The sequence below is a fragment of the Mesoplodon densirostris genome, chromosome 10 (assembly GCF_025265405.1).
Source record: "Mesoplodon densirostris isolate mMesDen1 chromosome 10, mMesDen1 primary haplotype, whole genome shotgun sequence".
Taxonomy (NCBI): domain Eukaryota; kingdom Metazoa; phylum Chordata; class Mammalia; order Artiodactyla; family Ziphiidae; genus Mesoplodon; species Mesoplodon densirostris.
In genome coordinates, this window is record NC_082670.1 from 75,422,604 (window position 1) to 75,435,443 (window position 12,840).

At 39.6% G+C, this 12,840-nt stretch overlaps 1 protein-coding gene across 1 annotated transcript in view; it reads left to right on the forward strand.

The window, feature by feature from the left end:
• Positions 1–12,840, forward strand: part of CACNA2D3 (calcium voltage-gated channel auxiliary subunit alpha2delta 3) — a 794,881-nt gene that overhangs the window by 212,516 nt on the left and 569,525 nt on the right. Inside the window, exon 4 of the mRNA XM_060109938.1 lies at positions 11,095–11,154. Coding sequence (XP_059965921.1) covers positions 11,095–11,154 — 60 coding nt within the window. The remainder of the gene's footprint in view (positions 1–11,094; positions 11,155–12,840) is intronic.

The window sequence follows — 12,840 nt, forward strand, 5'->3', positions numbered from 1 at the left end:
TGAGAGTGCTGGCTTCAGGATCTTATTTCTGTTGCTGGAGGAGGGCCTTTTCTGAGCACTCTGAAGCAAGGGACTTGCATAAAATGTTTGGGGACCAAGATCATGGGAAGAGTCTTATTTTTCATCATTAATTCTTGATTTCATTTGAAATCAGCTTCACACATATGTATAAGCAGTTAACTTTACCTTAGAGGAGTAAAAGCCAGCTTGGTCTGATATCCCCGGGTTCTTCAAAAGTCAGGAGGGACCCAGGCCAGTTTCATTTTTCAATGCTCCCAGTCTGTTATGAAATGAAGAAATGAGAAAACATAGTTGAAAATTGTGTTATATTTTAAATATTTACATTTAACACATTACTGTTTGTTTGTTTTAACAAAGAGTGCTTATACAGTGTAACTGAGCTCTCCCCAAGAAGTAAAGGATACAGTAAAGAAAAATTATAATGCACCATAGGCTGCATGGTCCAGGAAAGAGATGCAACTTAAAAGAACTTCTCCTTCCAGTGCTATGGTTCTCCGTGACTGTACGTGTGATCTTTTTAGGAGATTAGTGTAGAAAGTCTAAGTTTAAGGCTCTTTGAATTGGAGGCCTGGGCCTAATGGCTTTCTGGTCCCTGGGAAGTATCCCAAAGCTACCCTGAACTGAGTCTGCAGGGAGCTTCCCATGGCAGTTCTTATTACTGCTTTTTGCTTATTACTGCTCACATACTGTGAGCATGTTTTCATCTTAAAACCCTTCACTCTGCATTCCCTTCCTGCTATGCCCTAAACCTCTCCCTCCCTCCCTCCCTCCCTCCTCCCTTTCTTTCCTTCCAATCTAGATATAGTAATCTAATCTACCTTTTTCAACACTGCTACCAGATTAATTGAAAGATGACTTAAATTTCAGAACTGATTATTTTGCTTTTATGCCCAATTAGACCTCTTCAGCTCCTTACCCCCACTGCAGTGCACAGAGCATAGTATTCCTTGGCCTTGCTCATTTGGACCCTACTTGCCTGCCTCTTTGCACCCTTCTCCCCACACCACTGACCTTCCCCATTCCAAACTACCTACAGCTTTGCAGACACATGAGGCGTCTTCCTTGGAGCCTTTGCTGCTCCTTCTCCCATCATTTCTCTTGGCCGCTTGGCTGACTTCCACTCATCCTTTAACTTAGACTTACTGTCACATCATTTATGAAACCTTCCCCACATGTAACTCTGCCAGGGAACGGTGCCACATTCCCTGGCAGAATTATCTGCTCCCTGCTTTGATTTGTCCTAACACCTTAAACCTCTCTGCTTTTGGTTTCACCGTGTGTAAAGTTGGGATACTATATGTGCTTTCCTTTATAGGATGGTTGTGAGGATTAACTGGATTAATTGATTAAAACACTTAGAACAGTTTGGCACTGGGATAGGAAATGTGAAACTAAATAATTTGCTGTTATCACCTTGTGGGACCTCCTGTAATAGCCCACGCTACACTGTCTAATTACTTGCTTCTCCTCCCAGCTGAACTATGAATGTGTTGGTCATCTTCATGGCCCAAGCCTCTAGCATGATTCTGCTCATACACTTAATTATCATCAGCATTGTCTTGTCATCATCATCAACAATAATAAGAGCTAACATTAATGGACATTCACTGTATACCAAGAACTTTTGCCCAGAATACTCTCATGAAATAGCTGGAACCAGGATTCAAAGTCAGATTATCTGATCCCAGAGCCTGCTCTTGGACCAACATGATATGTTCTCTTCCAAACTGAAGTTGCCTGGTAAACATCTGGATGGATGGATACAAGGAGAGAATAGCAACGTAATTGAAATAGCTTTTCCCCTGCATCATATTTACATAAAAATCCATCTTGAGTAGGTAAAAATCTGACTAGACATGGAAATTGTTATGTATCTATTTTCTTTTCTTCTTCTTTTTAAAATTTATTTATTTTAGTTATTTATTTTTGGCTGCATTGGGTCTTCGTTGCTGCGTGCAGGCTTTCTCTAGTTATGGCGGTGGGGGGCTACTCTTCGTGTTGGTGTGCGGGCTTCTCATTGCAGTGGCTTCTCTTGTTGAAGAGTGCAGGCTCTAAGTGTGCGGGCTTCAGTAGTTGTGGCATGCAGGCTCAGTAGTTGTAGCTTGTGGGCTCCAGAGCGCAGGCTCAGTAGTTGCGGTGCATGGGCGTAGTTGCTCTGCAGCACGTGGGATCTTTCCGGACCGGGGATCAAACCTGTGTCGCCTGCATTGGCAGGTGGATTCTTAACCACTGTGCCACCAGGGAAGCCCTATCTCTCTATTTTCAAGGAGAAAGAGAATTTTCCTTCGCTGGCTATGGTTGGGGCCCAGGGGCTGGGAGCTGCCACACTCGCTGTCCAGTTCCATGTCTCACAGGTACCATCCATCAAAAGAGCTTGCTTTGGCAAACAGCTTAATTTCTGTATTTGTGCCATTCTGAGGATGTCGGTCAAACCTTTGATAAAGGCGCTTGCCTCATTCCATTTTCAGCCTGACTGATCACAGATTTTGCTGCTGAAGCTAAAAAAGAGAGTGGTGGATTCTGAAAGCCAGTCCTTAAGGAGCAGGTGCACAGCCTTGTGTTTGAGAACACAAGGTTTGGAGTCCTTTCGTTGGCAGCAGAATTACTCTCACATAACCTCCATGTAACCGTGAACTTGAGGATTTGTTCCAAGTTCTCCCCACATGCGAGCCAACTGTGGGTGGCACAGACTCTGTGGTCTTTTCCTGTTCCAGTCAAGCTGTGTTATGCCTGAAAATCTTGTCTCCTCCCCTGCCCCTTCATCATGATATCTTACATTTGTGTGGAATCCTTCAGGAAATGTTTTGTGTGTACATGCTCATCAAATTCACACATGGAGATACAGACTAAAGATCGGATAAGAAAACCAAGACTCAGAGAAGTAAAGATTTTCCCAGAGTCAAGTAGCTACTGAGTAGGAAGATCTGGATTCAATCCCTTGTTCCTGGGCTCTGAGACTGTTCTGATTCTACTGGGCCATATGTTTAAAAGACCAAAAGCTTCTTGAGAGCCAAGACTAAGTCATCTCCTCCTTAGCGTCCCACTCAGTTCTTGTTGCTGTTCTGATTACTGAATGGGTTCTCAACAAATACTTGTTAAACTAAATTGAACAGAATTGATGGAAACTTGTTGCTACAACCAGGATTGGAAACTCTCTGTAGGGTAGATATCCTCTCCAGTACTATCACCTTCTTAACTTGGCTGCACCTTATCTTTCTTCTTCTTTTTTAAAAATATTTATTTTGCTGCGCTGGGTCTTAGTTGTGGCATGTGGGATCTTCGTTGCAGCATGCGGGATCATTAGTTGCGACATGCGGAGTTGTTAGTTGCGGCATGCGGAGTCTTTAGTTGCGGTGTGTGGGATTTTTAATTGGTATATGTGGGATCTTTAGTTGGCAGCATGCAAACTCTTAGTTGCGGCAGGCATGTGTGATCTAGTTCCCTGACCAGGGATCGAACCCGGGCCCCCTGCATTGGGAGCGCAGAGTCTTAGCCACTAGACCACCAGGGAAGTCCCCTTATCTTTCTTATTTTAGGCAGATGTTTACATCTTCCTTAGCTAGTTGGACAGTACCTTCAGTGCTCTGCCATTGTGGGTTGCAGTCAAAACCTCTTGAGTCAGCTCTGGAAAGATGTAATTAAGGGCTGGAACAGAATTTCATTCACCACTTGTCAGAGCCCTCAGTGATAGGTGACTTCCATTGTGTAAAACAAATGTTCATCCTCAAACTGACATGTCATAGTTCTTTTCGTCTCGAACTTGTCCTCTCAGGAAGTTAATGGGAGTACCATTGCCCAGAAAGAAAAGTGTTCAGTTATCTTGGAACTGAAGTGTTCGGAGGGGACTTTACAGGGTTTATGGTTAAATAGCCTTGATTTTGGTAATTCAACTCTAAACCACTCCTAGGAGGACTATATAAGCAGAAGACCATGTTTTAAAATGCTGGATCATTTGGAAAAATTTACTTGGGCTGACAAATAAGGTTGTCTTTTCTTCCTGTCTCCTCCTCAGCTGCCTTGGCCCTTGGGTAGCCTTTTGAGCAAAGTTTGGCTGTTTCCATCTTCAATAGCTTTGCAAATGTTACATTTTGGCAAATGTAGCCTTAGATGTAGAATGAGATGACTTTGGTTTGGAAATTGGCCACTCATGTTGATAATAGCTATTAATTTAATCAGCCTCAAATTGATAACAGGTATCTCCTGTGGAAACAAAGATAATTTTTTATTGATTGTGATCAAGTCTTCTGATGTAAACTCTAGGCTTATTTTGTCTGTAAAAGGCTGGTGTAGTCTTATGCAATCTGAAAGAGACAGGAAGAGGGAGGTAGAGGAAGGGAAGAAAACTCTCCCCACATACACAAGATGTGTTTGCTCTATTGTTCCATTACCTGTTTTCTCTGGAAACTTTATAGATTAGCTTTTATAATCCACTTTGAAACGTTTGCTGTTTTTAAAGCAGAAGCAATCTTTGCAGCTTTCAAGCAGAAGGTCATTTTATACAAAATGTTCATTCGTGTGCAACAAAGCTTATTTCTTCTACAGGATCAAAGAAATAATGAAGGCTCCTTAAAAGTTGTTTTTCTCTAAAGAAATGATCATCTTGATAGTTGGTGATTTATATGTGCCTTTCCTGTTGGAACTGAAAAGCGAAAGCATTTGTATCAGTAAGGATTACTGAATATTATTAAGCTCTCAGATATTACTGTAACTGCAGTTTCAGCGTTTCAGAGTGTAGGGAAAGATGTCTTGGATTTTTTCTTGTCTAGTTGATGTCTATCTCTCCAGGTTATTCCTTTGCCCTGGTTTATTGCCTGATGGTCATGCAGCCATTGATGTGGTCTCTGTGTAGGTCTCTGAGATACAGCTGTTTCTAGAACAAAGTCCTGGAAGTTTTCTTGCCTCCAAAACTTTGTTTACAGTGCTTTCTTGGGCTGGAACATTGTTTTAGCAATGTCCCGTTTTCCTTTAGGGCTCAGCTTAAATGTGCCTTTTTCTGGGAAGCTTCGTGGCCTATTTTTACCATAATTTATCACTTAGCCTTTTATATTGAAATAGCTATTTTCCTGTGCATGTCCTCCATCCTTCTTTAGACCACCTCATGATGTGCGGTGGCTCATTGGTGATACAAGTCCTTCAATTACTCTAGCTACAAAAGCATCAAAGATTAATCTACACTGTTACGGAGTGATAAAAACTCTATCCGGATTACAGAAGGGAAGGGATTAAAACACCAGATGGAATGAAAATGCAAATTTAAATATCTTACATTTTTCCCCCAGTGTAATGATTCTTAAATTGTTGGTTTCTGACTGTTCATACAAGAAAGGAGTGTTTGAAATTAGTCCTAGAACAATTCTCATTTTGTCCATATTTCTGGACATCTTTTGATGCACTGATGGCATTTAATGAGAGAAGAGATTTTTCATTTTTATTTCTAGGATCAGTTGAGTTTGAAATCTGTGACTGTAGAGAGGACCTGGTTTTCCTCTGTCCTTACCTCTTCAGATGGTCAGCATGTCAGGTTCAAGTCCTGCCCTGTAACATGGTGCTAGGATAGTATTCATCCAATATACACACTGATTGGCAAAAGGTATAACTCTTACTCCATCAAACTCTAGTCATTACAACAAAAGCCACTAACCCTTGTGTAAGGAAAAGATGAACCATGCCACACTTGGTGTGTTTGTGACAGTAATTATTACTTCTACTTGCTCGCTCCATTTGGCTGCTTTTCTACATGTTTAGCTCTTACTGATTTGAAGGAAGACTCACGTGATCTCTCATTCTGGTATTAATGACAATTTGATAACTAGCTCTAATTTAATCATTGATGCAGCCCAAATCCATGTTAATGATTACACATTTTCCTTAGAATCCCTTCAATTGAATTTAAGCATTATTTGAGAAAGAGTACTCTTTTGAGTAAAAAATGGCAATAAAAGCCTGGTATGAGTATTAAATGTGTTCCTGCAAAACATAAAATGAAAATCACTGAACATATTAAGTGCTTTGAAATCTTTGTTAAATTCCAGTATCCCATGATCACAGAATTTACAAGCAAAAGCTTTTTAGCTTTAACATGAGAAATAAAAATAACTTTTTTTCTTTGCTTTTCATATGGTTTTTATATTTCTGTTTTTTTTTTTTAGTTTTTTATTTATTTTATTTTATTTTTTATTTTTGGCTGTGTTGGGTCTCCGTTGCTGTGCACGGGCTTTCTCTAGTTGTGGTAAACCAGGGCTTCTCTTCGTTGCCGTGTGCGGGCTTCTCATTGTTGTGGCTTCTCTTGTTGCAGAGCACAGGCTCTAGGTGCGCAGGCTTCAGTAGTTGTGGCACATGGGCTCAGTAGCTGTGGCTTGCGGCCTCTAGAGCTCAGGCTCAGTAGTTGTAGCGCACGGGCTTAGTTGCTCCGCGGCATGTGGGATATTCCCGGGCCAGGGCTCGAACCCGTGGCCCTTGCATTGGCAGGCGGATTCTTAACCACTGTGCCACCATGGAAGCCCCTATATTTCTGTTTTAAGGATTTTTGGCCATAGTTGCCCCTGCTCCAATTTTAGGGATTTTTATTAAAATTTTTATCACTTGTACACAATTTGTTCATCTGATAGAATCAGTAGGAGTCCAGTAATAAGTTACTCAGGTTGTGGAACCATATTTTCCATTACGCTTCCCACTTTTAATCGCACATTTCTTTTCTCCTGTTAAGCCAAAATTATCAGGAACCAAAAAATGAAATACATGTAGAACAAAAAATCATTTTCTTCTTCTGATCCAATTTTGACTTTGACTTGGTGTCCTATTTTCCCCCTTCTGGAGCATGACAGAGATTTAAGTGTTTCAGGAGAGGAGATGGAAGACTGTGCCTTCTGTATTGTTGCATGGATGTACGTGGGGTCATTGTAACAAGAAATAAGATGTGATTTTTTTTTTTTTTTTTTTTTTTTTTTTTTGCGGTACGCGGCCTCTCACTGTTGTGGCCTTTCCCGTTGCGGAGCACAGGCTCCGGACGCGCAGGCTCAGCGGCCATGGCTCACGGGCCTAGCCGCTCCGTGGCATGTGGAACCTTCCCGGACCGGGGCACGAACCCATGTCCCCTGCATCGGCAGGCGGACTCTCAACCACTGCGCCACCAGGGAAACCCTAAGATGTGATTTTAAATGAAATGTTTTAATATCCCCACTATTACCCACAGCTATAAAATACTATCCATGGTCCATGGCTTCTAGCATTTCTTATATATAAAGATAGCTTTTGTTTGTATTTATTCCACTAAAAAGGAAGAGTTATTTAGAAATCTTAAAAGTCAATGTAATGTGTATCAATTGATGAATTACAACTTTTTAGCTTGTAGGTGCTTTGTTCCAAGGCCAGGATGTATATTCTGCTATATTGTTATCATTTTTTACTGAGTAACGAAATGTTTGGTCATTAAGGGGGAAGGAATATCTGTGGACAAAACTGCTGCTTTCCCTGACCTCAAAGCTCAGTTTTGAATATTAGTCTTCAAAGCCATTTTTACTTCCAGTGTTCAGTCTTAATTAAAAGCCACATTCACAGTTCTGTAATCCAATCTGCAGATCCAAAAGGGGAATTCATACAAGAGAAAATTAACTTACTATTATTAAAAGAACACTACCTCTCTAATGGATATAATAGAGTAACAGTTCTCCTCAGGCTCATTGGCAGTTCCTTATATAATAACTAAAATATTAGCACATTTAAATTGATTTTTCATGCCTGCAAATAATGATCAAACTTATTTTAAAAACATACTTAATTTGACTGAGATGATAAGGATATTTGCTCAGAAAGAGACATTCTGGGCTGTTATTTTCTACTGGCAAGCATCAGAGCTGGAAGTTGAGTGGTTTTGATTTTGTTAATGATGATTCAGTTTATTTTTATTTTATTAACAATAGGAACTCTGTCCCCAGGACTACTCTGTTTTAGGTAAATTTATGGCACATGATTTCCTTATTAAATAACATTTCTTTTAATTCATTTATCTTTATAAGAGTGTTTCAAGAAGATCGACTATGTTTTGTTCTTTCCAAAAGGTACCTAGTTCTTGATGTTCTGTTTGTCATAATTGTGCATAGCAGCTGAGCCTGTTCTTGGTGTGTGTGTGGGGGGGTTCCCCCTGAATTCTCCCATAAAATGTAGGCCTGTCTCCTGTTGGAATCACGAGAGCAGATTGGAATAACCCCATGGCAAGAAGGGTATGTCCTTTCAAAGAGTCCTGTTCCAAAGTACTTCTGTGCTTCACATGAGGCAGTATTATGTGTGGCTGCCAGTTGACTGTCTTTTTATGAATCATATCTCCTAAAGCTCTGTAGTGAGCATGATGGGAAAATATCTTTATGGAAACAAATATGGAGATAAATTAAGTTAAAAAAAGGCATGTAGCAAATTTAACTAGAAAATGAACGTAAAAACTGGCCAGCAGGATTAAAATTCTCATGGGCTCACAGCTCCACACAAAGAACAGTGTTCTGGCTGATGTCAGTGGTTTGTACAATATTACAGAATTGTTTCCAATGTGTTATCTTCTTGTGCCCCATGGCTTGTATTGCAATATTTGTAGTTGAAATACATTTCATGTTATATTACACACAAATTTGTTATTGGCATGTATGTGTGATATACATATACCTACATATAAATGTAAATAAAACGTTATATATGAAATAAATTTCATGCTATGTTCTTTCATGATAACTTCAAATTGCTTATTATTTGTCTTGTTCTCTTATTTCTTGGTCCTATACAGCTTTCCTTTTCTTTTTTTTTTTTGCATTTCCAATTTTTCACTTTTTTCTATATTATCTGTCTTGATAATTGAGAAATTTTATTTTGTTCTTATCTTTCAGTCATTTGTCCATTTCATTGACATTTCTTCTCTGTTCTCAGAGTGCTTAGACACCATGAGAAAACAACTTCTATAAGTTTAAGTAAATACAGTCAGAATGAATGGGTTTTTGTGATATGTAAGTGTTCAGAGATGCATAATATTTGTTATACACACTCTGTAAAGCTCAATATGGAAATGTAATTTAGAATGTATATGCATGATACATGCATATACATTCTAAATCTGTTACAATGATTAAGAAAATAAGCTCTCACATAGATTTCTTAAATCACTGTCAGTCATTTATTTTTCAGGGTCCACATTGATACATATGCAAATTGTGTCAAGTAATCACAGGACACTAACAAGCTTCATTGACTAGGATGGTTCCAAGAAGACCACAACCCATTGAAAGTTTGGGGCCAGTGTGTCCAGTCTACACAGATAGTGTCTCTCTTTTGCTTTTTCTCTGTTTTCTGTCCTTTGTTTTATGCCTCTCTTCTATAAAGTATTTTATGTCTTATAGTGGAAATACATATATATATATATATATATATATATATATATATATATATACACATATATACACATACAGATTTTAAAGAGATAAATGAGATTTAGGAAACGTTGGAAGGTTGGTGGTGCTCATAAATCAAGGGGGTCTGGGGTGAGTGCTATTTGTAGTCAATGGCTCTCAAACTTCAGCAGCTTCTGAATCACCCAGAGAGCTTGTTAAAACAGGTTGCTTGGCTCAGCCCCAGAGCTTCTGATTCTGTAGGACTGGGATGGGGCTTGAAAATGTGAGTTTCTAACAGGTTCTCAGGTGAAACTGATGCTGTTGGTGGGGGACTGCACTTTGAGAACCACTGATCTGGGATCGCCTTTTCATGTGTTTGGGATGAGGAAACTGAGAATCAGAGAGAGGAAGGGCCTGCCCAAATTTTGCAATGGTAGGGAGTTGCATCTTCACTAGAATTAGAACTGGATCTTCTGGCTCTGGCCCTGTAATGTTCTCCTGGGGTCTGTTCTTTGATTGACCAGAGAAGGCGAAGCTGCTTCCTGACTATCTGAAGAGAATGTGAGAAACCAGATTGGCCACCTCTCCCAGATTCCAATCTATGGGCAACGCTGGTGGAGAGAGAGGGCTTTAGTGCTCGTACTGGTGCCTAACTTACCCAAATAAATTTCACTCTCTTTATTTCCATGTCCAATTTAATATTATAATTATTCATGGAACATTTGTCTGTTGATTTGTGATCATTTAGAAATTAATACTGATGTCATCATTTTTGAAACAGGGCTGTTAAACTCAGTTCTATAATATGTCAAGGAAAAGCAAGCTAAAGACAGCATAGGCTACAAGAATAACTGTGGAAAAAATAGAAATGGTTGAATTTTTTACTTGAATCTAAGGTTTTGCTTTTAGTTCAATAAAATTTCAGTGAAATATTATTTCATTAAACGAGTTTTCTGCAATATCCTGTAGCATACATTTTCATGGTGGGAAATAACTTATTGTTGGAAAGTTCAAATTAAAGAATAAATGATTTGATAGTTGACTCATTGATGTTAAATGGAATTTTATGAAATTATTTTCGTAATAATATGAATTGGTTGAATTAACTTATCTAAGAAGAATAACGAGTTGTGTACTTACAGGTGTTGCATATTGATTTAATTTTAGTGATTTTCTTATTGGGATGCAGATTGTCAAAGTGGCATTGAGGTACCATTAAATTCAAATAACTGTCATCTGATAATTATGTACCAGAGCTGGGTGCAGAAAGAATTGACCTTAAATAATTGAGGGAATTAAGTACTACTTCTAAACCATTGGGGAAGAAAGCCCACTTAGAGTTAGACTCGATTCAATTCAATAAATCTTGACTAAGGGCCTTCTATGCTTAAGGAATGCACTTTTCTAGGTAGGTTTTGGAGTCCATATCTGGCCTCAAGGGCCAGTGTCTTTGAATTTTTACGAAAGTGGATGCAGAACATACGTGTATTTATATACACATATGATTGGATGATGAAAGCAAAAACTAGATTTTGACACTGATGTTATTTTCAGTTTCATGGAAGCAAAGGCACCAGGTCACAGTTCACATGCCATGATATGATCTGTCATTTTTGGGCAGTGGAGAAACTTCAGTCTTTTCATGTTGTTGAAATGGGGTCGAGGCTACAGTTCTGATCCTTTGTGTTGCTTTCTATCTTGCCAGCGTCTGGTGGAGGCTGCAGAGGAAGCACACCTGAAACATGAATTTGATGCAGACTTGCAGGTAACTGATTATAGTTTGAGTTAAATTGTTTTGTGTGTTTGCTGCCAAAGGAGAAACACTAAGTATACTGGGAACACCAGGGTTCAGAGGTTTGGAGAGAAGGCTCTTGAGAGAATGGTACAGGGTTGGAATAAATGTGCCTATTTTTTGACAAGACAGGACAGTGATCCTCAACCATTTTCCACTATGCAAGTTACAATAGGTGATAACACACACTTACATGCATGTAACCAGGTTTCCTCTCTAATTCTGGGGGAGTTAATCAGTCAACTGACAATAATCACCAGAGCTTTTAATGGTAAATTGATAAGATAGATGGCAGAATATATCCAAATCCCTCTTCCATGGCTGCATTTTAAGTGACTGAAAGCAATGTTGTTATGTATGGATCTAACCTTGAATTGACTGTTAATTATATTTAAAAATTAAATCATTCACAGACCTGGGATTTGAACATCTGCTTAATAAATTTTTGTTGTGGATCCCATATCTAATCATGGCACACCTGTGTCTGATTGAGAAGGACTTTGATGCTGTCATGTATATATAAAACATAGTTAAAGGCAAGGAGTGAATTGAATAATACTTGGAGGTTCCTTTGGGTCCCTCCAGAAGGAAATTTCATCTGTATTGTTATTTTGGGTTTGTGACTTTTCCTCACTGCTAGCAAAACAGGGGTGAATCTTAATTCCTTAAGTCTGTGCCTTGCTAGAACATATCTCTTTTAGTGCCATGTGGTCACAATTAGGAAGTAGTGTTTATTTTGCTATGTTTTCATTTATATGGAAAAGATAAATCTTCAAGCACAGAAAAAGATGGTGATACCAAAGATAGCCTTTGGCTGTGTCTCTGTCCCATGGTTGTACCTCTTGTAAAAGAAAGCACACTCAAACGGGGTAATGGAGGAAAGTTTAATAAAGAAAATATTTACAGATGTATGGTAAGAGAAACCAACAAGCAATGGTGTTGTACCCCCGGGCAAGCCACACTCCTGGCCTGAAGGAGCAAGGGGAGGGAGTGGTTTCTAGAACCCAGGGAGAGTAGCTATATGGAAAGGGAAATTGATAGAGAGATGGTGAGCTAGCAAGTGTAGAATCTGGGGAAAAAGATACACTGATAACTGTCTCTAGCCTTCTCATCTCTTGCTGGTACCCACCTTTGGCTGAACCCAACTGTTGGTGTAGTTGATTTGGTTCAGACTTTCTGAGGCTTTGAGTGGAAAAGGGTGAAAAATGGGTCCGGAGTGGAAACAGAAAATATCAAGCCCACCATTGGGGGTCATTTTCAGTCATAACACCCAACGTGTGAAGCAAATAGAACCAAGAAAGTAGCCAAGCATGAGAGGCTCCAGGGGGAGGCAGAGAAGCCCTGGGGACTGTTGGTAACATCTGGAGAGGAGTGGGGAAGCCAGCCCTGCTCTTAGAGCAGAGCTACAGAGAAAGAGCAGAGGAGTCAGCTGAAAATAGCAAGAAGCACCTTGCCTTCCTATAGGCACACCAGGGTGCATTTGTTGGTCACATTTGTCTTAAGTGTGCCTCCCCTTCAGAGGGTTTGGACTTCTTAGAGTAGACCAGAGGGATTTGATGAAAGCATCAAGAAGCACCTTTTAGGTCTGAAGATTGTAAGGGTCTCTTGAATGCATTGCCAAGGAAAACTATGTCTCCTTGGGAGTTCCAGAAGCCTTTT